Below are 23937 nucleotides of genomic sequence, written 5' to 3'. Positions count from 1 at the left end.
TGAAGGGGCAAGATGTCAAATACATTGTCGATGGAGTGGCGCGTCAGTGCAATCCCTGCTCCAACTGTACATGTGTTTTTCACACATGTTTTTGCCTCACAATTGATGTCATTGTGAGTTCAAATCAACAAGAAATATTTAAAAGCTGTCAAAAGGTATGAAGGGATATTGAATGTGTCATAATTTATTTTTATATTACTTTTAGAGAGCAAAGCGGCACTTGACGCTGCCGTTGACGGGACTGAAATGCGCTTTACAATGACAAAAGGAAATTATTGAAACTCATAATAATTATTATTAGGCTATTATCATTGTCATTTCTGATACAAGTCATGCTCAGCCATTTAAATACTGTGGGAAAATGATAGATTTGCTTTGTTCTTATAAAGATTAAACATTCATCTAAAGTCCAACATACAAATTTTAATAAAGGAGAAGGACGTTATTGAAACTCGTTGTTATTATTAGACTATTATTGTTGTGTTTTTGGATGAAAATTCATGATCAGCCAGACTTAAAGAAAATAATTGATCTGTTTTGCACTTTTAAGTCCCTTGGTAGATTTCAGAATGATTCAATGACTCACTCATCGCACATAAGACGCTCATTTGTCACCACTTAGTGGCATCTCTATAAGTGGTCACTGAAGTAATCAGTAAATTAAAATAAAACGAAATATGTTTCGCCCCTCATGAGTTTGCATCCCTATAGAATAGTAGAGTAGACAAAGCAAACGATATGAAAATATCTTGATTTTCATATCTGAATGCTGATTTTTACCTCTGTAAAGTGTCTGTTTATGATGAATTAATTTAAACTTAAATGTCGTCACAGGCGTCCGTATATCAGCTGTTGCAAAACAACTATGAAAAAGCCCATCCAATCAGATAACAAACCAAAGTTATTCATTTCTACCCTTTTTCTGCCGCTTTCTGTTGCCAATTAAATGGGTTTAAATCAGCATTTGTTGCATTTACGAGTTTGTTTACGCAAAGTTTTGCTGTGACGTCCTGTTTATTATCTCAGACTCACACTGAGAGAAAGGCAGGTGTTCCCCAACTTTTATGGTGTTTATTGTTATTTTGTTTTTGTATTGTTTATTTATCTGTGAATTGTATAGTCTCACAAACTCTTGCTTTTTTAAATAGAGGAGACTGGGGCCAAGGTAGATTTATTTTTGAACGTCAATTTCTGCATAGCCAAACAAATAATTTTAATTTAAGAGGGTTTTTAATGAAGTGTTTGAAGCCAGCATACAAAAGCTCTGCCAGAGAATCCACACATTTGTTTTATTGGACTTTTGGCTTTTGACGTATTGTTACTAAGATATAACCCTTGTGACAACTTTCCCATGTGACAGCTAGCCCCGCCCTCTCCTCTATATGTATGTTTTTTTTTATTATACAAATATAACTTATAATGAATCTGCAAACCAATGACATTTACTGATAACTCTATATGAGAGATTGCTCTAGTAAGCACTTTGTTTGTCACTGGTTTAGTATTTTGTGTGTGTGTTTGTGCAGCAGCAGCTGTTTGTTGGAGGAAGCGACGGGTTGGTGCAGGTGGCCCTGCACAGGTGCCATATTTATGGGCAGGGCTGTGCAGAATGCTGTCTGGCGAGGGACCCGTATTGCGCCTGGGACGGCACCCAGTGTTCCAGATACATACCAGCCTCTAAGAGGTAAGAAACACACACACTCACACACACACACACACAAACATACATGCACACACACAAACACACATGCATACACACACACACACACACTCACATGCATACACACACACACACACACACACACAAACACACATGCATACACACATGAGCACACACGCACACACACACAAACACACATGCACTAACACACATACACAAACACACACACACAAACACACATGCATTCACACACACACACACACATACACACACATGCACTATCACACACAAACACACATGCACTCACACATATGCACACATGCACACACACACACACACACACATGCACACACGCACACAAACACACATGCACTCACACACACGCACTCACACACACACACACACAAACACACATGCACTCACACACAAACACACATATGCACTCACACACACACTCTAAAACACACACACACATACACACACAAACACACAACAACTCACTCACACACATGCACACATACACACACACACACACACACACACACACACACCACACATCTACACAGGCACTCACACACTTACACACACATGCACTCACTCACACACACACACACACATGCACTCACTCACACACACATGCACAAACACACATGCACACACACACACACATGAACACACACACACTTGCACTCACACATGCACACATATGCACACACACACACACACATGAACTGATAAAGCCATTGTCCCAAAGACGAATCAATACAAAGCCATGACATCAGTTCACAGAGTCAGCACTTCTGTTCAGCAGTGTTTTTCTCGATTATTTCCTTTCGAACACAAACACAAACCCACGCATGCCCTGTGATGTGTCTGGGATGTGCACAGCATGCAGTTTGATGCTCCGAGGTGTTTGAGGTGGGAGAAAGTTAAAAGAGAAAGAGAGAGAGGGGGCTTTGTGGTGCCCTCTTTCTGACCTACTTTTCCAGGGTGAGTTGTTTCCTGGAGTTCAGCACACTGAAGAAAATAATAAATATTTGATTTTGCTGTGCCATAGGGCGTTGTGGGAATGGACTGGACAGGCAAATTGATTAAAGTTGCTTTGTTGTTGAGATGATGTATGTGAGCTGCCAGAGAAGTTTTCTTGCCCTTTCTCTCCGTGGCTCTCTGGTCCGCCACTGACGCAAAGAGGCCAGGTCAGTCCAGTGGAGAGAGAGAGATAGAGAGACACAGAGAAAGAGGGAGAGAGAGAGAGAATAGTTGGAGAATGTCTTTGACTGTCAGATGGCCCAGAGTGCTCTGTTTGAAATGCACTTCAAAACTTCATTAAAGTGAAAGTTCACCTGGAAAATGACAATTCTGTCAATATTTTACTCACTCTCATGTTGTTCCAACCCCAAATGTTTATCTTTCTTATGTGAGAAAATCTGAAGAATCTTCATGCTCCAAAAAGTTCACAAATAAACACCAAAAATAGTTTATTTGACTCATGCACTATATTCCAAGTTTCCCGAAGGCATATGAAACTTAAATAGTTATTCACTGAAAATCTTCACAACACAATGCATCAGGTCACGTCAATAATACTATTTAAATGGAATAGGGGTGAAACGATTTGTCGACATTATCGCTAAAAATATCCTTTGATCTCATTTAACGTAATATGAAACTCTAATGATGGCGCATGAGAGCAGCACTGCAGCTCGTGTCTGATTGAGGAGAGGAAGAAAACACAGCTTACGGTCCAGACGCACTCCAAACTTCCAAACGGCCTATAAGGTGATGTAGATCTCAAAGAGGGAATTATAATGCAATAAATACAGAAGCAGTGTCCTCATGAAATAAAGCAGAGCTGGATCTGACATTCTGCTTAAGCAAAACTTACATGTCAGAGCATCTTAAAAGGAAACCCCAGCGTTATATCTTTAATGCATACTTCATTAAAGTTCAAATAATAAGCGGATCATGTAAATAAACTCAGAAACTGTCATTTCTCTGTGCGGTCAGCGGCGATTCTATAAGTCACTGTAAAGGGATTAATGGAAAGGAGGAGGCGAGAACGGGCTTGACAGTATAAATAATATTTTTATAAGGAACTTAATCAAAAAGACAAACACACAAAGGTGTCAGACAGCTGCCCGTAAATCTCTCTCTCTGTCCCACTGCAGCTTCCAGTCTGCCTTTATCCCTCTCAGAGGCTTGATTAGCCTGATTAGGTGCCCGGTGTGTAGCATCACGACCCGGCCATCCGCCCTGTCACATTCCTCCCTCGTTCTCTCAGGCCGAGGAGCCTCTGGCATGACTTACGCCCCACCCACCCCATCTGCCGGCAGGTCATCCCCGTCTACCTGGATGAGGGAGGGGACAAGGGGAGGGAAACAAAAAAAAAAGTGGCACCTACACGCCGTAACGGTGATCGTGCCAAATTAACAAAACATTTTAAAAAGAGAGGGAAAGGCCAACACGGATCGGCAGTGGGATAGAGAGAAAAAAAAACACTTACTCGCCGGTTCTCCGATACGCCGTAGATTGGTCCTCGGCCGGATCGGAAGCAGTCTTCCGGCCCCTGGCGGACGGAATGCCCCGCCACGTTCTCGGGAAACAGAAGGGGTCTCCCCTGCCCCCCTGGCAGCAGTGCCAATATAAATAATATTTTAATAAGGAACTTGTCGGTGTCGGGACAGCTGCCCGTAAATCTCTCTCTCTGTCCCACTGCAACTTCCAGTCGGCCTTTATCCCGCTCTGAGGCTTGATTAGCCTGATCATGTATAAGATATACACTTATATTCAAGATACATTCCTTGAAAGCAAGTCTAAATATCTTATATGTTGCCTCTCAAGTAAATGTGTCTTGTTTTAAGGATTTTTAGATTATTTCAAATCTAAAACAAGACAAGAACGTATATTTTTAATGGGACATCTTTGATTTCATGTACTGATTTTGAAGTGACTGGGATCTCTGATTGGGATTGGGAGTGGATTTTGTCTAGATACTGGTACGGAAGGTCTTACGCTCTGGATTCCTGCATCACGAAACCCAATGAAACAAAAATGTCTTATATTTAGTTATTACTGTTATATTTAGTGCTGTCAGAATTAACAGAGCCCTTCTACCAAGGGGAGCCTACACGATTAGCATAAAATAGCATAGCACAGCGGTCCCATAGACAGTCTATGGGCGGTACGTTCGTGTCAGTTGACCGTTACTCTCTCTCCTATGACAGAGGAGGTTGTTATCTCAGTAAATAACATAATCTCTGCCAACACCGCTTCTGTGATAAAACGATTGCGAAAGGACGTCTTAATGCTATTGGATGTACAAAACAAGTTTTTTCAGGCACATTTTAATTACCACAGAATCACCTCAAGTCTTTACTATCACGAAAACACAGAATGAGATGTTTTTGTCTGCAAGAGCTTTTCATGAGGAGTTAAAAGCGCCGATTGATGCTGGCATTGACGGTCACAGTCTACCTGCAGATTGTGGAGGATGAGAGTTTAAGAGGTTTAATGCCCATTGCTATGAATATGCAACCTATGTGGGGAAACTAGTTCTTTCAATGAGTCAAACTCCCACTTAGACATTTACGTTTAATGTTACTTGAATTGGTGCTATTTTAGAGCATTTCTATCTTTATACTGTGGAAGGCTTTGTTTGAAAAGTTGTAATAAAACATCATATTGTTACATATTGTTTTCTTTTCTATGATAGAAATAAATGCATTTTGATAAGAAAAGAATTACTGTATATATAGCGACAAATTTCAGTACTTTCAAATTCTGCGATTAATCGCGACTAAAACATTTAATGACTGACAGCACTAGTAATATTATAACATGCATATAATTAAAGCAATGAACTGCTGCTAGAGTGGCCATTCTTAGCTGTTGCTGAGCTTTCTTTATTGATTAAAAGGTGCTGTAAGTGATTTTAACGTTCTGAAGCTTTCACGTGACTGAGCTGTTGAGTTAGCCACGCCCCCTCATTCCAAAACCCCGCCCTCCAAAGATAATTTTGAGAGTACAAGAGCAGCATCGTTTGTTCCTGTTGCTGTCAAATCCAACAATGGCACAATAGCGCCCTCATCTGACAAACATTATGAATCATAGTCTCAATGATCCGCTTCAAATACGACACTTTGAGAACAAGCAAAATGATTGACAGGTGAAAAGCGTCAACATTTTTGTTTGCTGTTTTCAAAGTCTACAGCTGTCGCAGACCGGTGAGATATCTCAGGACACTTATTTTATTAATATCTTTAAGGGAGTTGGAAAATATTTTGCATATTTTCCATGAATAAAATCGCTTACAGCACCTTTATCTTTGTTTTTAAATTGGATGGGTTGCCCGTGTTCTTAACATGCAGGCAGTACTGGAACCACCGACTGTTATGTTGTCCAAAAGTTAGCAAAAATGTCTAAATCCATAGTGAAATTGCACCTGGAAGAACGAGGCAGTTTGGCTTAGTTAAAGGGACAGTTCACACAACAAAGAAAACTCTCTCATCATTTACTCACCCTCATGCCATCCCAGATGTGTGTGACTTTCTTTCTTCAGCAGATCATAAATAAGGTTTTTTAGAAGTATATTTCAGTTCTGTAGGTCCATATAATGCAAGTGAATGGTGACCAGAAATGTTACACTTTGGAGAGCGACCGGAAGTAAACAGTTATTGTGAAAATGACTTAAATATTGATTTGCATTTAGCCAAAGTGATCGTTTAGCTTAAGAAGATATTATTTTAACCATCAGAGTCGTATGGATTACTTTTATGTTGACTATATATGCTTATTGGAGCTTTAAAGTGCTGGTCACCATTCACTTGCATTGTATGGACCTACAGAGCTGAGATGTTCTTCTAAATATCTTCATTTGTTTTCTGCAGAAGAAAGCAAGTCAAACACATCTGGGATGCATGAGGGTGAGTAAATGATGAAGGAGTTTTCATTGTTGGGTGAACTGTCCCTTTAAGGTCCAAATTCATTATTCTAACATCAGAGGGTTTCTACCAATTGTGAAGATACAGCGGATGCTGTTAATATGTGTCCGTCTGTCTTACAGGAGGGCCAGAAGGCAGGACATCAAACATGGAGACCCGTCCAGCCATTGTTGGGATACAGATGATGGTGAGGAAGTGTGTGTGTGTGTGTGTGTGTGTGTGTGTGTGTGTGTGTGTGTGTGTGTGTGTGTGTGTGTGTGCATGAATGAGTGTATGAAGCATACAGTAAAAGCACTTAAAGCTCTGTTTGGTTCTAAGATGTTACATTGTCCTGTGGGGTTCACCTAATGGACAAAACACAAACCCAAAAAATACCTTTACTCTCTTTTAAAAACACTGATTGATGCCTCTCTCTCTCTCTCTCTCTCAGTGAGGAATATCGAAGAGAAGGTGTTGTACGGAGTGGAGAGTAACTCGTCTTTTCTTGAGTGTGTCTCTAAATCCCAGCAGGCCCAGATCCGATGGTTCATCCTTAAGCCAGGAGCTGACCACCGGCAAGAGGTACCACTCACACATATCTGCCCCCATATTCATATACCATGATATTAAACTTACACTTCCAATGACATGTCGAAAAAAACAATGGTGGCCTCCTGATACTTTGCACTCATTTATGTCCAGTGTTTTATACATTAACCATCATTCAGTATTATGTACAATAACAGGTTAAAGGAATAGTTTACCCAAAAATGAAATTTCTCTCATTATTTACTTTCATGCCATCACATATGTTTATGATTTGCTTTCAGAAGAGGTTCATAATTTATTATGTTATTATTATAGATTTTTGGTGCCCCCCCATTAGCCCGGTATGAGCTCCGTTCAAGGAATCCTTATATCAATAAAGAATATGTTCAAAACATGTATGTACGTGTGTGTGTGTGTGTGTGTGTGTGTGTGTGTGTTTGTGTGTATAAGAGTGTGTGTGTGTGTGTGTAAGAGTGTGTATGTGTGTTTATATGTGTGTGTGTGTATAAGAGTGTGTATAAGAGTTTGTGCAAGAGTGTGGATGTGTGTGTGTGTGTGTGTGTGTGTGTGTGTGTGTGTGTGTGTATAAGAGTGTGTGTAAGAGTGTGTATGTGTGTTTATATGTGTGTGTGTGTATAAGAGTGTGTATAAGAGTTTGTGCAAGAGTGTGGATGTGTGTGTGTGTGTGTGTGTGTGTGTGTGTGTGCATAAGAGTGTGTGTAAGAGTGTGTATGTGTGTTTATATGTGTGTGTGTGTATAAGAGTGTGTGTAAGAGTGTGTATGTGTGTTTATATGTGTGTGTGTGTGTATAAGAGTGTGTGTAAGAGTGTGTAAGTGTGTGTGTATGCCTGTGTGTATAAGAGTGTGTATGTGCGAGTGTTTGTGTATGTGTGTGTATAAGAGTGTGTGTGTGTGTGTGTGTGTGTGTGTGTGTGTGCTTGTGTGTGTGTGAGCATGTATTTATCACTTTGTGGGGACCAAATGTCCCCATAAGGATAGTAAAATCGAAATGTTTGACGTTGTGGTGACTATTTGTTTGTCCCATGAGGAAAACATCTTATAAATCATGCTAAATTATGTTTTTTGAAAATGTAAAAATGCAGAAAGTTTTCTGTGAGGGTTAGGTTTAGGGGTAGGGTTAGGTTTAGGGGATAGAATATAAAGTTTGTACAGTATAAAAATCATTATGTCTAAGGAAAGTCCCCATAAAACATGGAAACCCAACTTGTGTGTGTGTGTGTGTGTGTGTGTGTGTGTGTAATGATGGAGTTCACAGTGCAGATTCAGAGGTCATTCTAACCTTCTGCCATAGGTGTGTGTGTGTGTGTGTGTGTGTGTGTGTGTGTGTGTGTGTGTGTGTGTGTGTGTGTCCTGCCTTGTTGGCTGTGATGAATAGACAGAGGCCAAGACCTGACTCTGGAGTGGTAGATCAGCATATCCTTGTATTGATCCATCTTCCCAACAATTAATCCCAACAGGAGTCTGTACTGTATGTGCGTGTGTTAGAGTTTTGTGTAGGCATGACAGAAAAATTCTGCAGAAGGTCAAATCAGAGCACAAACGTCATTAGTGGTGCAATTACGAAGAAATGTGCAGTTTCCTGCTTGCAGAAATATCCTGCAGTCCCACATCTCATGTAAACATCAGTCCTGCTATGCATTTGTTTTATTTTAGCTTCCCTTCCTGCTTTTCTTCTATCTGTCCTTCCCACAAAATCAGACACAAATGAAAGACTCCCAACAGCACAGCTGCTTAAAGCACCTGCAATACACACAAACACACAATCTCACACCTGTGGTGCAATCTGACAATATCACCCCATACTTCACCTCTTAAAAAAACAACAATACATGATAGAAGAGAAAACAATGCTTTCTTTGTGCCTGTTTGTGGGAATGTTTATCAAAACAAGGTGTGCACTGATATCTGTTTGCGAAGACAGAAACAGACACTGTGTGTCTTACAGTACTAAAAACACAGCAGTTGGACCAGGGGTGAGAATTGTAAGGAATTGAATGATTTTGGTTTAAATTAAGTCTCCTCTTAGCAGTTTTAGGTTCGCTTTGGTTCCTTGAAGGTTTTTTCTGTGCTGGAAATGACGCTGATGGAAATTACATTTGTAACGGTTTTCGAAGTCCTTTAATTTGCTAATGCTAATTTCAGAGCTAATAACTGCTGATTTCTAAATGCACACAATTAAATATTACAGTCAAACCTTTTGCATAATTTGCTAAAATTATAGCTTGATTGGAAATGACGCCCAATAAAAAAAGATTATTAGATCTTTCTTTTTTTTGTCTCCATATTTCATCTCAAACATGCTCTTCATTGTCCAATTTGTTAACAAGTATTTTTAATAATATTTATAATAATTAAAATTAAAAGTGTTTGGTGTTGTGGAAATGACGTCACAACTGTACGACAGTCGTAATGTTGGAAAATTGAGGTTGGGCTAAACCATTAACAGAACTTAACGTCTAAATTTCTAACCCTAAATACGACTAACCTCACTCACTCTCATGCCTTCTGTCTCTCTCGTTCCCTCATCCCGTTCCATTTATTTTACACCCTCTACACTCCCTTCATTTTACAACCAAATATAATTTCCCAGAGGCTTCTGGGCCACTGGCAGGCCAGCTCATATTTGAGATGGTGAGAGTTCCTGGGTGTACGGTTCCAGCCTTTCTACCAGAAAGAATAGAAATAAATGAGAATAATCATGATATGGGGTAGAAAATTTACCTTTGGTGTAAGCAACATCCTACGGTTCAGAGTTCAGAATTTTTACATACCCCTACAACAGGACGGGACCTAATCTGGTGGTGAAGGGGTGGGTGGGGTAAAACCAGTGTGCATGACAAACAATGAAGGACACCTGCTTAACTTATGAAGCAGATGCTGAATTATGATTTTATGAGATGCCTTAATTGAATGAATGGTGTAATCCTACAGAGTCTTCCTTATAGAATTACCGCTGAGCTTCCATTTCTACCAGAAAGACACGGAATAAACGAGAATAACCATGATATGGGTTAGAATGTTTTCCTTTGACGTAAACCCGATCCTAATGTTCAGAGTTCCGAATTTTTGCTCGAACCATCAGATCCTGCCGGAAGACAATGATTGCAGGGGAGAGGAACTTACCCCAAAAAGAATTTAGGCCTAATAAAATTAAACCCCAAAATTAATACAAATATAAACGACAAACCGTGTCTTCAGAAGGTGGAAATAAAAAATACAAAATAATTGTATGAAAAAAAACACAGGATATGATTAAATACACATTAAACTAAGAAGTGTGTGTAGTGTAACATTCTACAGAAGCATAGAGCAAAGGCGGTGGGGCAAGGGGGACACTTGAAAAGGATAAATAATGCTTAGGATGTCTCTGAGTCCTGCGTAGGGCAAGCTTTGATCATGTAATACCCTTGAAAAGGATAAACAATGCTTAGGATGTAACTGAGTCCTGCGTAGGGCAAGCTTTGATCGTGTAATACCCTTGAAAAGGATAAACAATGCTTAGGATGTAACTGAGTCCTGCGTAGGGCAAGCTTTGATCGTGTAATACCCTTGAAAAGGATAAACAATGCTTAGGATGTAACTGAGTCCTGCGTAGGGCAAGCTTTAATCGTACAATACCCTTGAAAAGGATAAACAATGCTTTGGATGTAACTGAGTCCTGCGTAGGGCAAGCTTTGATCGTGTAATACCCTTGAAAAGGATAAACAATGCTTAGGATATCCCTGAGTCCTGCATACATTTACATTTATGCATTTGGCAGACTTACAGTGCACTTATTACAGGGCCATTCCCTTTGGATAACCAAAGCATTTGACTTGACTGAGCCCTGAATTGGGCAAGCATTGGTTGTGCAATACCCTTGGAAAGGATAACCAATTCTTAGCTATGTGTTCAAGCCCTGATAGGGTGAGCATTGTTAGTGAAATACCCTTGAATAGGATAGCAAAGCCAATAATGCGTCTGAGCCCTGAATAGGGCAGACATTGGTTGTGTAATACTCTTGAAAATACCATTGGAATTTGGATTTCTAAACTTGGATTGCGAAGGATTGCTAAACTTCTTAACCTGCGGACGGGTTAGCATTGCTTTTGCAATACCCTGCAAGACAACTATGCTTTACCATTTATTTATGTATACATGAACACAAATAACACAAATGCTTTTCACTTACCTGTTTATTTTTATTGTGTTTTAATAACACTGTTTTGTTCTGTTCGATCTTAAATGTACAGCACTTTGGTCTATACTGTAGTTTTTAATATGCTTTATAGATAACTTGAATATGTATAGGACTGAAAGGTCAAAGAAATGATGAATGCCACAAGAAGCAGATCAAGAGGGCAAATATGTAAATGCCAGTAATGATGAGATGTAGATACCTAAGCTTTGTCGAAGTCTGTGTCAAAAGCCAACACACATTGATTAATGACATGAGAAGCTTAATCGAATTAGGTATCTGCTTCAAAAGAGCACTGTCCCAGAACAGTGAAATCTTACCCTGAGCGAAAATACCATCACTTACCTAATTGTAAGATGTTGACAAAGTATGCGTTGAGAACCATTTAATAGAAACGTTTATCATGCTGTCAGAATAGAACCAAGTAGAGAAGCTTAGAGAACAATTCCAGTATCAATAAATACATGAAATACACCCCTGACAAATGTTACTAGATGAACTAAGCCAAATTAGCCTGGTACACTCAAAATATATGACTGACCAACTTTTACAATTACAATTCAGTGTACACCCATAGAAGCTGAGGGTAAAACTTTGACTACTTCAAACTATTTGAATATTTATTATGGCTTAAAGTCAAGGGACATATTTGTCACCATATTTGGAATGACCGGGACATACTGCTCTGTTACTTTAGTGTAATTCAGTAAATCCTACCACTAGGTGGCAGAAGGCACATAAGGCATATGAGCATTTCCCTTTAAAGAGCAACATGCAGGTTGGACACCCCTATATAGCATAGTGTATGTTGATGATAAAACAACTAGATTTTCTGAACTGGAGTAATATATATTTAGCCATTAACGATATTTTGAGATAAATTGTGATAAAATAACTTCAGCGTCTATAAAGCACTAACCGAAGTGACGATGGGCGAGGAGTCTGGTCAAGTTCAAGCTCAGGTTACAATGGATGCTGAATGAAGAAACCGAGTTCTCGGTGTGGGCCGAACATGCCTATGATGGCCCACAGGCCTATAATTATGAGCAAATTAAGAGTTAAAATTATTAAAAGTAAGACTTACTCTGCTAAGTCCTCGTTTTAGTTGCACAGAATGTCTGCTAACGTTAGCAATTTGTCCTCCAGTCCAGCCAGCGCCAAAATCCGGTGTACACTTTGACGGTGGACTTGATTCCATCGAGTGCACCGAGGGAACAGCATCAGTAATCAGCCTCACGTGGTCCTTACTCCGAAATCCCATCCGAGACTCCAACAAATCTCCAGGTCGATAATTCTCGAGTGAAATGTGCGCCACAAGCGACCGAGTGTGTGGTAACAGACGCGGCAGTGAAGTCTGCTCTCTTCACCTGCACAAAACGCACTCAAGACCGAAAAGCCTTGTTTTTCTAGAAGGAAAATGATGGACACGATGTCCTGACAGGCTGGAATTCGTGCAACCAGCACAAACACAATAATTTACCATTATGGCTTCTCTAAAACTTTCTGTCTCTCACTACTGCTCTAACTACATCAACACCCACAATGAGAGCTGACCATGAGCTCTTTTGTTTGCCTCAGCCCTACATCATATGACGCGTTGATAGCGGGAAAGGCGTATTCCAGAGCCTAGCACATTTTCATCAAAATCTCTACATCAAATGAGATTTCATTAGTAATTTCTACATATGTGTTTTTAAAAGACCTCTGCAGACAATATAAAGTATTAATTCAGTTATAAATTCAACCTGCATGTTGCTCTTTAAGAGAACAGCTGTACTTGCCGCGTGAAAAGCCATACTCATATGGGGCGGCTGTGGTTCAGGTGGTAGAGCGGGTCGGCTGCTAATCGCTGGGTTGGTGGTTTGATTCCCGGCCCACATGACTCCACATGCTGAAGTGTCCTTGGGCAAGACACCGAACCTCAAGTTGCTCCCAATGGCAGGCTAGCACCTTGCATGCCTTCTGCCATCATTGGTGTGTGAATGTGAGTGTGAATGGGTGAATGAGACACAGTGTAAAGTGCTTTGGTAACCTCTAAGTTATATAACCTGCTAAGGTATATAAGTGCAGACCATTTACCAGACCATATGAATATATGATGAAGAGGGAATTGATATCATTGATAGCAAAACCTAAACCCCAATGACCACGAGTTAGACGAGTTGACAAATTGTTCCCCGAAGAGAAGAGTTGAGACCAGCTGCATAGATGAATGTGAATGTATAGGCGAGTAAACCAGCGATGTATTATACAAATATGAAGCGATTGTTTGCTTGAAAAGCGAAGCAGCATGAAAAAAAGATTGTGTTTTGCTCATATGCGTGTGAGTGAAACCAGTGCGCATGACAAATGATGAACAACACTTGCAGAACTTATAAAGCAGATGCTGAATTATGATTGGATGAAACGCCTAAATTGAATCAATGCCGTAATTCCGCTGCGCTTCCATTTCTCTCTCAGAACCTAAAGAGAGACCCCGCACCATGCAGAGGGGCCGCAGACAGACAGAGGTCTCGTATCACGCTTTTAATGCCTTTGACCCAGCACTGCTTTAACAGACAGATGTTTTGCTTAAACCTGGGTCTATGATCAGAGGCCAGTTTCCTCTCACCCTCCAGTAAAACCTTCAGCAGGAGTCACACGCCGCGATATACTGCTGAAATACAAAGCACAGACTCAAACACACCCACACACCATAACATCTCCATGACATACACACACGTTTCATCTTGACCCTAATGTGCCCTTGGCCTTTATGTTTTAGTTCCAGCTGTCACAGGTGCTTTAGACAGTGTTAAACGGACCCATTTCCTCACACACTTCTTTTCCTGACACACTACTATGGCAAAAATCTTGCATTCTTATTTAGAATTTAAGTTTTTTTTTTCTCCCCAATTTGGAATTCCCAATGCGCTCTAAGTCCTCGTGGGTGCGTAATGACTTATCACGTGGCTCGTTTAGCGCATTACTGCAGAGACATAGCATGTGTGGAGGCTTCACGCTATTCTCCACGACATCCACGCACAACTCACCACGTGCCCCACTGAGAGCAAACCACATTATAGTGACCACAAGGAGGTTACCCCATGTGACTCTACCCTCCCTAGCAACTGGGCCAATTTGGTTGCTTTGGAGACCTGGCTGGAGTCACTCAGCATGCCCTGGATTCGAACTCGTGACTCCAGAGGTGGTAGTCATCGTCTTTACCACTGAGTTACCCAGGGCCCCCTTAGAAGTTAAAATTTAAATAGCTGTTTTCTGCTATCATGACTTTTGCATTTCCTTTATGCACTCTTTAGATGGCAGATGGATGACTGTAAGTCAATGCAGCGGTAATTCTCCATGGATGTGTGTGTTTTACAGGGGTTAGGTATGCTTTGAAGCATCTTCTTCTATCGACTCTGAACAGCTGTATTGATTTAGTCCACGACAACAGCATGACTAGCAGGAGAAATCAGCAGGCACAAAAACACAAAGCAGAAAAAATATATATAAAGAGAGAAACAAGAGAAGGACGGAAGGAGGGAAGACAAAGAGATAGAGAAGCTGATATTTGGGAATAATTGGATGCAAGACAGAGAAAACTGAGAGAAAATAGCACTAAGGAGTGGTGGTGGTGTAGTGGTCTAAACCACATAACTGGTAAACTGGTAATCAGAAGGTCACTGGTTCGATCCCCACAGTCACCACCATTGTGTCCTTGAGTAAGGCACTTAACTCCAGGTTGGTCCGGGGGGATTGTCCCTGTAATAAGTGCTCTGTAAGTCGCTTTGGATGAAAGCATCTGCCAAATGCATAAATGTAAATGTAACCACTATTGAGAAGTGTTGGAAAAAGTACTCGAGTAAAAGTACAGATACTGCACCAATATACCACTTAAGTAAAAAGTACTCTGTTTTACTTCTGAGGTACTGTAACTTATTTATATTGGAAATTATTTATTGTTTGAACAGTTAAAAGCTTTTGTACCCTTTTTGTACCTCTTTATAAATATTTTAAGCATTCCTAAGTAAAATATTGGTAATGAAGTTGGCAGGCAATGACACAGGAGAAGACGATGATGTACAAACCCAAGTGCAGATTATTTACAAGATGAGTGAAATCTAATAACCATAAATCCAAATGTGAAACAACAACATTACATCAACACTAGACAAAGGACAATGGTAAACATGAGGGCTTAAATACATGACATGGATAACAAGACATCCAGACAGAACTATAAACAAGATAACAAGACTATTAAACTAAACCAATGACAAACTAGAACTGATAAGACAATGAAACATGAACCAATAACAAGACAAGACTAATAAACAAAGGAACCAATGAGAACAGAACACATGAAACATGGCGGGAACAGGATAATCACATGACCAGACAAGGAAGTGAACACATTTCAAAATAAAAGACACATCTAAACATGACAAAATCGTTATCGGCCTATCAACTATATGTAACCATGACAGTTGCATTTTTTGTTTTTTTTGGCAGAAACATGGTTTTTCTATAGTAATATTGTAATACATTTACAGTTTACATTTATGCATTTGGCAGACACTTTTATCCAAAGTGACTTACAGAGCCCTTATTACAGGGACAATCCCCTGGAGCAACCTGGAGTTAAGTGACTTACTCAAGGACACAATGGTGGTGGCTGTGGGGACCGAACCAGCGACCTTCTGATTACCAGATTACAAGTTATGTGCTTTAGACCACTACACCACCACCACTCCGTAATAACCTTGACTGTTGTATCATTTTTGATAGTGGGACATTGATTTTTATTGGCGTTTTCTAACTATATGAAGTCATAAAATAAAAATAAGAGTGAATTCATAATGGGTGCATTTTGAATTTTGAGGGCATTTTTGTCATTTTCAGTAGCAGTTTTGCTCCAAATACCCCATTTATTTCTGTCCATGATTTTTTACCCTCTGTTATGATATTTTATGATGAATGTTGTAAATGAAGATTATGAAAACGGATTTCTCTTGATCGCTCGCTCACAGTCGCACATCTTTTTTACTCCAATAACCAATGGAAGTTTGGGCTGTTTCAAAAAAGCTTATTAGAGATGAAAACCTGAAAATTGTTTTTATAATAAAAAAAAAATACCTGAAAAGTAAAAAACATGTACACGTTGTAACCGTGAACTATAGCAACATGTTACCTTCTGTTCTCTACCTTTTTTAAGAAAGTCAAAAGATTTATTTGAACTGCTCTTTTGGCCATTTTTTAAAGTGCACCGTCACCTTTTTCGCAGTGGAAAGAGAGCTTGCACGCTATTGGTATTGATTTCCAAAATGTGCAAGTGTATATATCTGATTGGGGGATTTCACCGCTTGATTTCTGGCAACCCCAAACATGTCGAAATCTAATTCTGATCGGCCGATCGCCAATATTTAATGTTATCAAACATAGGTAATTAAAATATTGTACTTGCATGATTGCAGAATTGATCTAAGGGGGATGGTGGTTTTACAAGGATGCTTTTTGCAGTTTCTTTCAACAAGAGGGATGACATCACATCGCATCCCCCATCAACTCGAGCCCTGGATATAGATCAGGCTTGATCATTACACACCTTGTTGAAATTAGGCCATGTAATCACTCAAGACCAAGCGCTTGTCACCTCCACCTTCTTCTGCCTCTCTCTTTAGCATTAACATGTGGTCAGCTTGTCTAATTGCTCTAATAAGACTCTAATGACCAATCAAATGGTGTAATGTGAGGTCAGCAGGAAGCGGAGCGCAGAGGTTAAAGACTGATCTCTTGACCTTGTGGGAGTCTCGCTGTGGCCTCCTGGGCTCTGCAGCGCTATTGCACATAATGATTCATGAGGATAAACCCAACAAGTGACATATGAATTCTCCTTTTGGTGATTAAGTTAATTTGGTGTGTTTCACATAAAACATTTGTAGAAATAGTTGTTATGGAGATTAAATCGTAATTGTATGTGTGGCTGGTTGTTACAGATCAAACCAGATGACCGTGTGGTCGTAACAGAGCGGGGTTTGCTGATTCGTTGGCTCCAGCGTAGTGACGCCGGTTCGTATTTCTGCACCTCTCAGGAACACAGCTTCACCCGTACCCTCCTACACCTCTCTCTTCATGTCTTGGAAAGAGGACAAATCCACGGACACCCAACTGTTTCACAAGCATTGTCAGAAAACCCCATCGCGACGGAGATTACGGCGGCGGAACCTCGCCAACGCTACAAGGATTACTTGCGCTTGCTGAGCGGTCCTGCGCGCTCTCTGGACGAGTACTGTGAAACGCTCTGGCACAGAGAGAAGAAGCAAAAACAGAAGGGCAAATGGAAACACGTCCAAGAGTTCCGCAAAAGTAGGAATCGACGTCACCATTAGGGGTGCCAATGATGACTGTTGGATTTGGTCGTGAAGTTAAAAAGTACCAATGCCCTCGTTAGCACTGGCAGAGGATTAGCTCAATTGTAAACCAAATGCAAGAAGAGACATTCATCTTCTCCTTCAGTGCACCTAAAGCGATCCACTGATTCTTTACCAATGTTAAAAGGAATATTTCAGGTTCAAGTTAAGCTCAATCAACAGCATTTGTGGCATAATGTTGATTAACACAAAACATATTTAGACTTGTTGCTCCTTTATCATTTTCTGAAAGCATGTACATTAATTGTTCAGTTAAAACTTGTGCATTATTTGAGCTTTATAACATGAGTCTGTTGAATGCTTGATTCTGATTGGCTGATGGACGTTTTAAGGTGTGCAATCATTTTTCAAGTAAACGCACGGCTATAAAGTAGTTCCAGTGTGACCGCATAACAGTTCCACATCACTTCACCAAATTATTTCAGTTATTTCAAAGAGCCCGACAGCCGACCACAACAAAATAACAAAATAAGACATTGGTTAAGAACGTCAAAACAATGTCTAAAATATCCAACATATATTTCAATTTCGTTTAAAAAGATGCCCTGATGCTCCCTTGTCTCCCCTGCACTTACACACACACACACACACACACACACACAGCATACTGAGACTCAAGTCGCAACCGAAAAATAGAGCTACACAACCGCGACTTGATCAATAAATAATTTCTATTATCCAAAATAACTTATAATGTTTCAATATATTTCGCCCTAATCAGCCTCGCATAGCTGTACAGTTAAACACCATGCTACCCCTCCCGCCCCCCCCCCGTTTCGCTCTCACACACACACACACACAGAGAGAGAGAGAGAAAAGCAGCACAAGCCTCTGTTGCTGGTTCTAACATGACGTTTTTGAAATAGCAATGAAGACTTACATTTAAGCTTTTATCCAAAGTGACTTACAGTGCACTTATTACAGGGACAATCCCCCCGGAGCAACCTGGAGTTAAGTGCCTTACTCAAGGACACAATGGTGGTGGCCGTGGGGATCGAACCAGCAACCTCCTGATTACCAGTTATGTGCTTTAGCCCACTACACCACCACCACTTGAGCTGTATTAAATCAAGATACACTTGATCAATACAACAGTTTCTATATTACCTGAAATATCTGTGTGTAAAACCCTCACGCCCCCCCCCCTCTCTCTCTCTCTCTCTGTCTCCCTCTCACACACACACATTAAACGTGTAACGCACACATTTAAGGCCCAGACTCGTGAGTGAAAAACATGTCGTAATGTTTTGCATATCAGTGGGGATTTGTTAAGATTTCTAAAAGCGCAATATGGTGGCACGCATCTTGCCGATTTTGAAGCGATGTTACTTCTGACACAAAATGCTCCCAGAAATCCCAGAAGTAATCTCTCTCATTTTCTGCGTTTCTCTCTTCGATCCATCAAGTGTGAACTCTCACACACACGCACAAACACACTAACTTGTTCCTCCAGTGAGTCCTCAAGTAAAGCAACGCAAGCATCCGTTGCTAGTTCTTACGTGACGTAGCAACGAAGGCTCCGACTGTATTAAAACAAGACGCTGAATATGTGGCGGAAGAAAGTAGTTACACTCACTAGAGCGTTTTAGGGATGAAAATCAGAAAATGTTTTGAGATAAAACTCTAAATGATGTTTTAAGGTGTGGTAACCGTGGTAACCGCGGAATGATTGACTCCGGCCCGTGGAATTGTTTAAAAATAATGCACACCTGAGGTGGTATTTAAATTGTTTAAACTGTCATTTTTAAAGTCATTTTAGGGTTTACAAATGTAGTTCTAAATTGGAACACTGGAAAGGTTAGTAAGTGAATTTATCACACTAAAGTCATGTTTACATGCATATTGTTTACGTCTTGTGGCTATACCTTTGAAACAGTGTACGGATTGTCCCATTGACTTCCATTGTAAGTGTCTCACTGTAACACAGATTTGTGAGAGACTAGTCTAAATATTGTTTTGTGGTAATCAACATTATGCCACTATTGTAGCCTAAAATAACCCTTGTGACCACCAGTCATCTTGACTGCTCTTTAATATAAGCGTATGGAATAGGGAAGATCGGGGCTAGTTGACACACTTTTTATTTCTGTGAATATTTCTCAATGTATGTTTATAATTGAGAGTCAGTTTCTGTATAGACACGTAACTCGAAGTCTTGGCTACAAAAAAGCCACTGAACATTTTCATCGTTATTACCCAAGATATAGTTGAACACAAATGGACCTTTTGTGAAAACTTGCCCCAATGTGACACACACATTGGTGTACAGTGGTGTAGGTTTCATGTGAACATTACGGGGGGTACACATCCACTCGTCACCACCACCGGCTTTCTTTAAATCTACACATGCATTCAACTTTTTCAGCTAAATTTAAATAGTTAAACAATTATGAAGCACCAAACAATTTATGACACAACAACAACACCAAAAAAAGGTAACACACAAAAATATCAAACAATTGTTTTAGCCCAAAAATATTTTAAATAATGCATTTGGGACATTTAAAACACCCTGACTGTCATAAAATATACCTTTCTCCAAATAACACATTTTAGACTTTCATTAAAGGTCTGCCTCTTACTGAATGTATGCAAGTGTGGTTTAGTGTGTGTGCGCATTTACAAAAAGTGTTCAAATTTAAGAGGGTTTGGAATGAGGTGTTTGAAGTCAACATACCAAACCTCTTCTAGAGAAAACACACATTTGTGTAATTGTACGGTTAACTCCAAAATGTATCCTTACAGAGATGTAGCCCTTATGGCAACGTCCTTATGTGACAACTTGCCCCGGTCTCCCCTATTAAAAGCACATACCTCTTCAAACTCTATAACACATAATGGGGCTGAACGATTCATCAAAATTAAATAGAATTTGTGATAGCCGCAAAGGCTGCGATTTAATTCATTACATAAATAGTGTGCACACTCTGCTCTCTGCGCTTGTGCAGCACGGTCCTCTGTAATGTTACACATACTCAAAGCAGTTATTTACAGCACTCTAGATTATTCCCAAATATGTTTGACCGCTAAAAGTTACAATCCAATTCTAAAGTAACCTCTAAACACACGGACAGAAGAGTGGATGCATTAAAAGGTAATTGTCAAAACTCAAAGACAAACAGAAATGTCTTCCTTCAGTGTTCGCCAAAATAAAAGCTTCCGCCAAAATAAAGGCCTGCATGCAGGTTAAGAGAATATAACATACATATCGTACTGTTTGACAACAATAATAATAATAATAATAGTTGTTGTTGTTGTTAATTTTCTATTTTGCATTTCTATTCAATTTCTATTCTATTATGCATTATTAATGTCTCATAAAACACCTTATAATATGTTATAACTTCTCATAAATTATTGTAACTACAATTATAATACATTATAATACTTATCTATTCATAGTTATACTTTAGAGTATAATGCATCATAACACAACAGCATTTAATTTGATCTGCAGATGTTATAATGTATTATAATGTATTGTAAGGGGGGATAATGATGGGCAAGGAGGAGGCGAGAACCGGCTTAACAATATAAATAAAATTTAATTAAATAAGACACACATAAAGAGCAGCTGCCTGTAATTCTCTCTCTCTCTCTCGAACTGTCGTCACCGGCCGCCGTTATCCCTCGAGCACTCCATCAGGCTGATTGGGGACCGGTCGTGCATCGTTCCAGCCCGGCCGCGCCCCCCTCCGCTCTACATGTATATATTTGTAATCTTGTCAATAAAATAAAAGTACATTATTTAAAACATCAATAAGATATGTTTAAGTGGTAATAAGACATTATAAGTCATGCAGGAAGTTATAAACATTACACATGCACAAAATACAAAATAAAACACATTAAGTTTTTAATTTTTAGATATTACGAAAAACACGTGTAAAGCTACAAATTTAAAATATATCAGAAATTCGAAATATTTATGTTGATCACATGTTGCCGAACTTCTTGGATTTAAACACACCCAAGTATATATATATATATATATATATATATATATATAATCAAACTGACTCTATACTGAACTCTATTCAATAAACTTTAATGTTTGTGCATCTTATTTTATTAATAACTTCCATTATATAAGTTTGACTTGTAATGTTTTATATGTTATAAGTTTGTTATAACTGTTTATAAGACGATATTGATTTTGTAACTTTATTTAAAGCAGATAAAGAACATTTATAATATCACGTCATAAAGTCTTTTAACTGTTTACACTATAAAGCATTTATAACATTAACTTTATTAACTTCTGATGTGTTATAACTGGATGTTGCTTGTGTTATAACACATTATACTCTAAAGTATAACTATGAATAGAGGAAGTCTTATAATGTACTTATAACTGTAGTTATAATTATTTATGAGAAGTTATAACTTATTATAATGCATATTATGAGACATTATGAATGCAGTATAATGTATTTATAATGCCTTTATAATGCATTAAATATATGGGGTTCATAGAAAGTGTTACCAATAACTTTAATGGGTTCTGAAAAATAATGATGAAGTGGGCTGAGACCCTTTCACAAAGTCAACAGAAACAGGTACAGAGTGAACACATAAAGGAGATGTGAATGTGTGTTTCTATGTTTCACTGTATATTTTTGTTTTTCATTTAGTCTGGTTGTTTTTAAGAGGATGAAAGTGTGAATCCTGCTTTGAACAGTATTTGTATTGGCAGTAGAGTGTGTTTGCCCACGACTTAATTTTGGGAAACACTTACTTGTTGTTTGTTTGTTTGTTTTAATAATCAAATTGCAGTTCAAATAACAATTGTAAATAATTTTTTTTTCCAAAACTGTCAATTTTTTGTCCAAATTGTTTAGCCCTAAAATATAATCTAATACACAAGTTCAGAAAAACGATGTGTTTATTTTCACTCTGGAAACAAAAGCAATATTGCACCACTTCATTGCCAAGAATGAAAATGCATTCATGTTGAATATATGTAAATATTTACATTGTTTGTACATTAGATATGATACATAGAGGCTGTTTTGCTCTTGTTTGTTTGAGACTATGATTATAGCCAAGCATTCCAGTTCAGAGTAAAGTGCATTATTGTTTATGCTTGCAATGTGTCATACTGTAGGTAGATTCTTCATGGTATATGACATTATTTAAAATGGTAATGGTGTCAAAATAAACTTTTTTATTTCTACTTAACAGTGCAGTGAAGAGATGTGCAACAGATTAACTTTAATATTTTAGTAAATGTTCTGTAGCTCAAATTGAAGAATTCAATTGAATCAAAAGCCCCGTTATCTGGTATTAAGATGCGTTTTGGGCGATCGATCACCCGTGAACGGGCAAGCCACTGTTTACACCTGGTCGTAATGTGTGTCTCTTTTGACCACTTGGGAAGGTCTCTGATTTAAGGACGGCATACATTAATCATTACGTCAGTGTATTACTACATGATAATAAAGCGCACAAAATAAAATATCAAAAAGAAAGCTTGCATTTGATCTAAGCATAAACATGACATTTAGAGCAGGGTTCCAGTGAAGTACATGATGTTAGACAGACAGACAGATGATAGATAGATAGATAGATAGATAGATAGATAGATAGATAGATAGATAGATAGATAGATAGATAGGTAGACAGACAGACAGACAGACAGACAGACAGATAATAGATAGATAGACAGACAGACAGACAGACAGATGATAGTGGATAGATAGATAGATAGATAGATAGATAGATAGATAGATAGATAGATAGATAGATAGATAGATAGATAGATAGACAGACAGACAGATGTTAGTGGATAGATAGACAGACAGACAGACAGATAATAGATAGATAGACAGACAGACAGATGATAGTGGATGGATGGATAGATAGATAGATAGACAGATAGATGATAGATAGATAGACAGATGATAGATAAATAGACAGACAGACAGATGATAGATAGATAGATGATAGATGGATAGACAGACAGACAGATGATAGATAGATAGATAGACAGACAGATGATAGATGGATAGATAGATAGACAGACAGATGATAGATAGATAGACAGACAGACAGACAGGTGACTGATAGATAGATAGACATACAGACAGCTAATTGACAGAGACAGATAGATAGATAGGCAGGCAGGCAGGCAGATGATAGATAGACAGACAGATGATAGATAGATAGACAGACAGACAGACAGGTGACTGATAGAT

General features: G+C 39.0%; 1 protein-coding gene across 2 annotated transcripts in view; it reads left to right on the top strand.

The window, feature by feature from the left end:
* LOC127661460 (semaphorin-3D) overlaps positions 1-23182 on the top strand; it is a 77153-nt gene extending 53971 nt beyond the window's left edge. The window contains exons 15-18 of one of the 2 annotated variants that reach the window (XM_052152196.1): positions 1530-1684; positions 6723-6787; positions 7031-7161; positions 17306-23182. In XM_052152196.1, coding sequence (XP_052008156.1) covers positions 1530-1684; positions 6723-6787; positions 7031-7161; positions 17306-17698 — 744 coding nt within the window. In that variant the 3' untranslated portion in view covers positions 17699-23182. Of the gene's footprint in view, positions 1-1526; positions 1685-6722; positions 6788-7030; positions 7162-17305 lie in introns of both variants that reach the window. The other variant, XM_052152195.1, reaches the window with a different exon arrangement.
* Positions 23183-23937: the final 755 nt, after the last annotated feature.

Source organism: Xyrauchen texanus, chromosome 21, assembly GCF_025860055.1.
Source record: "Xyrauchen texanus isolate HMW12.3.18 chromosome 21, RBS_HiC_50CHRs, whole genome shotgun sequence".
NCBI lineage: Eukaryota > Metazoa > Chordata > Actinopteri > Cypriniformes > Catostomidae > Xyrauchen > Xyrauchen texanus.
The sequence above is the reverse complement of the archived record's forward strand: the minus strand, read 5'-3'. Positions and strand labels throughout refer to the sequence as shown.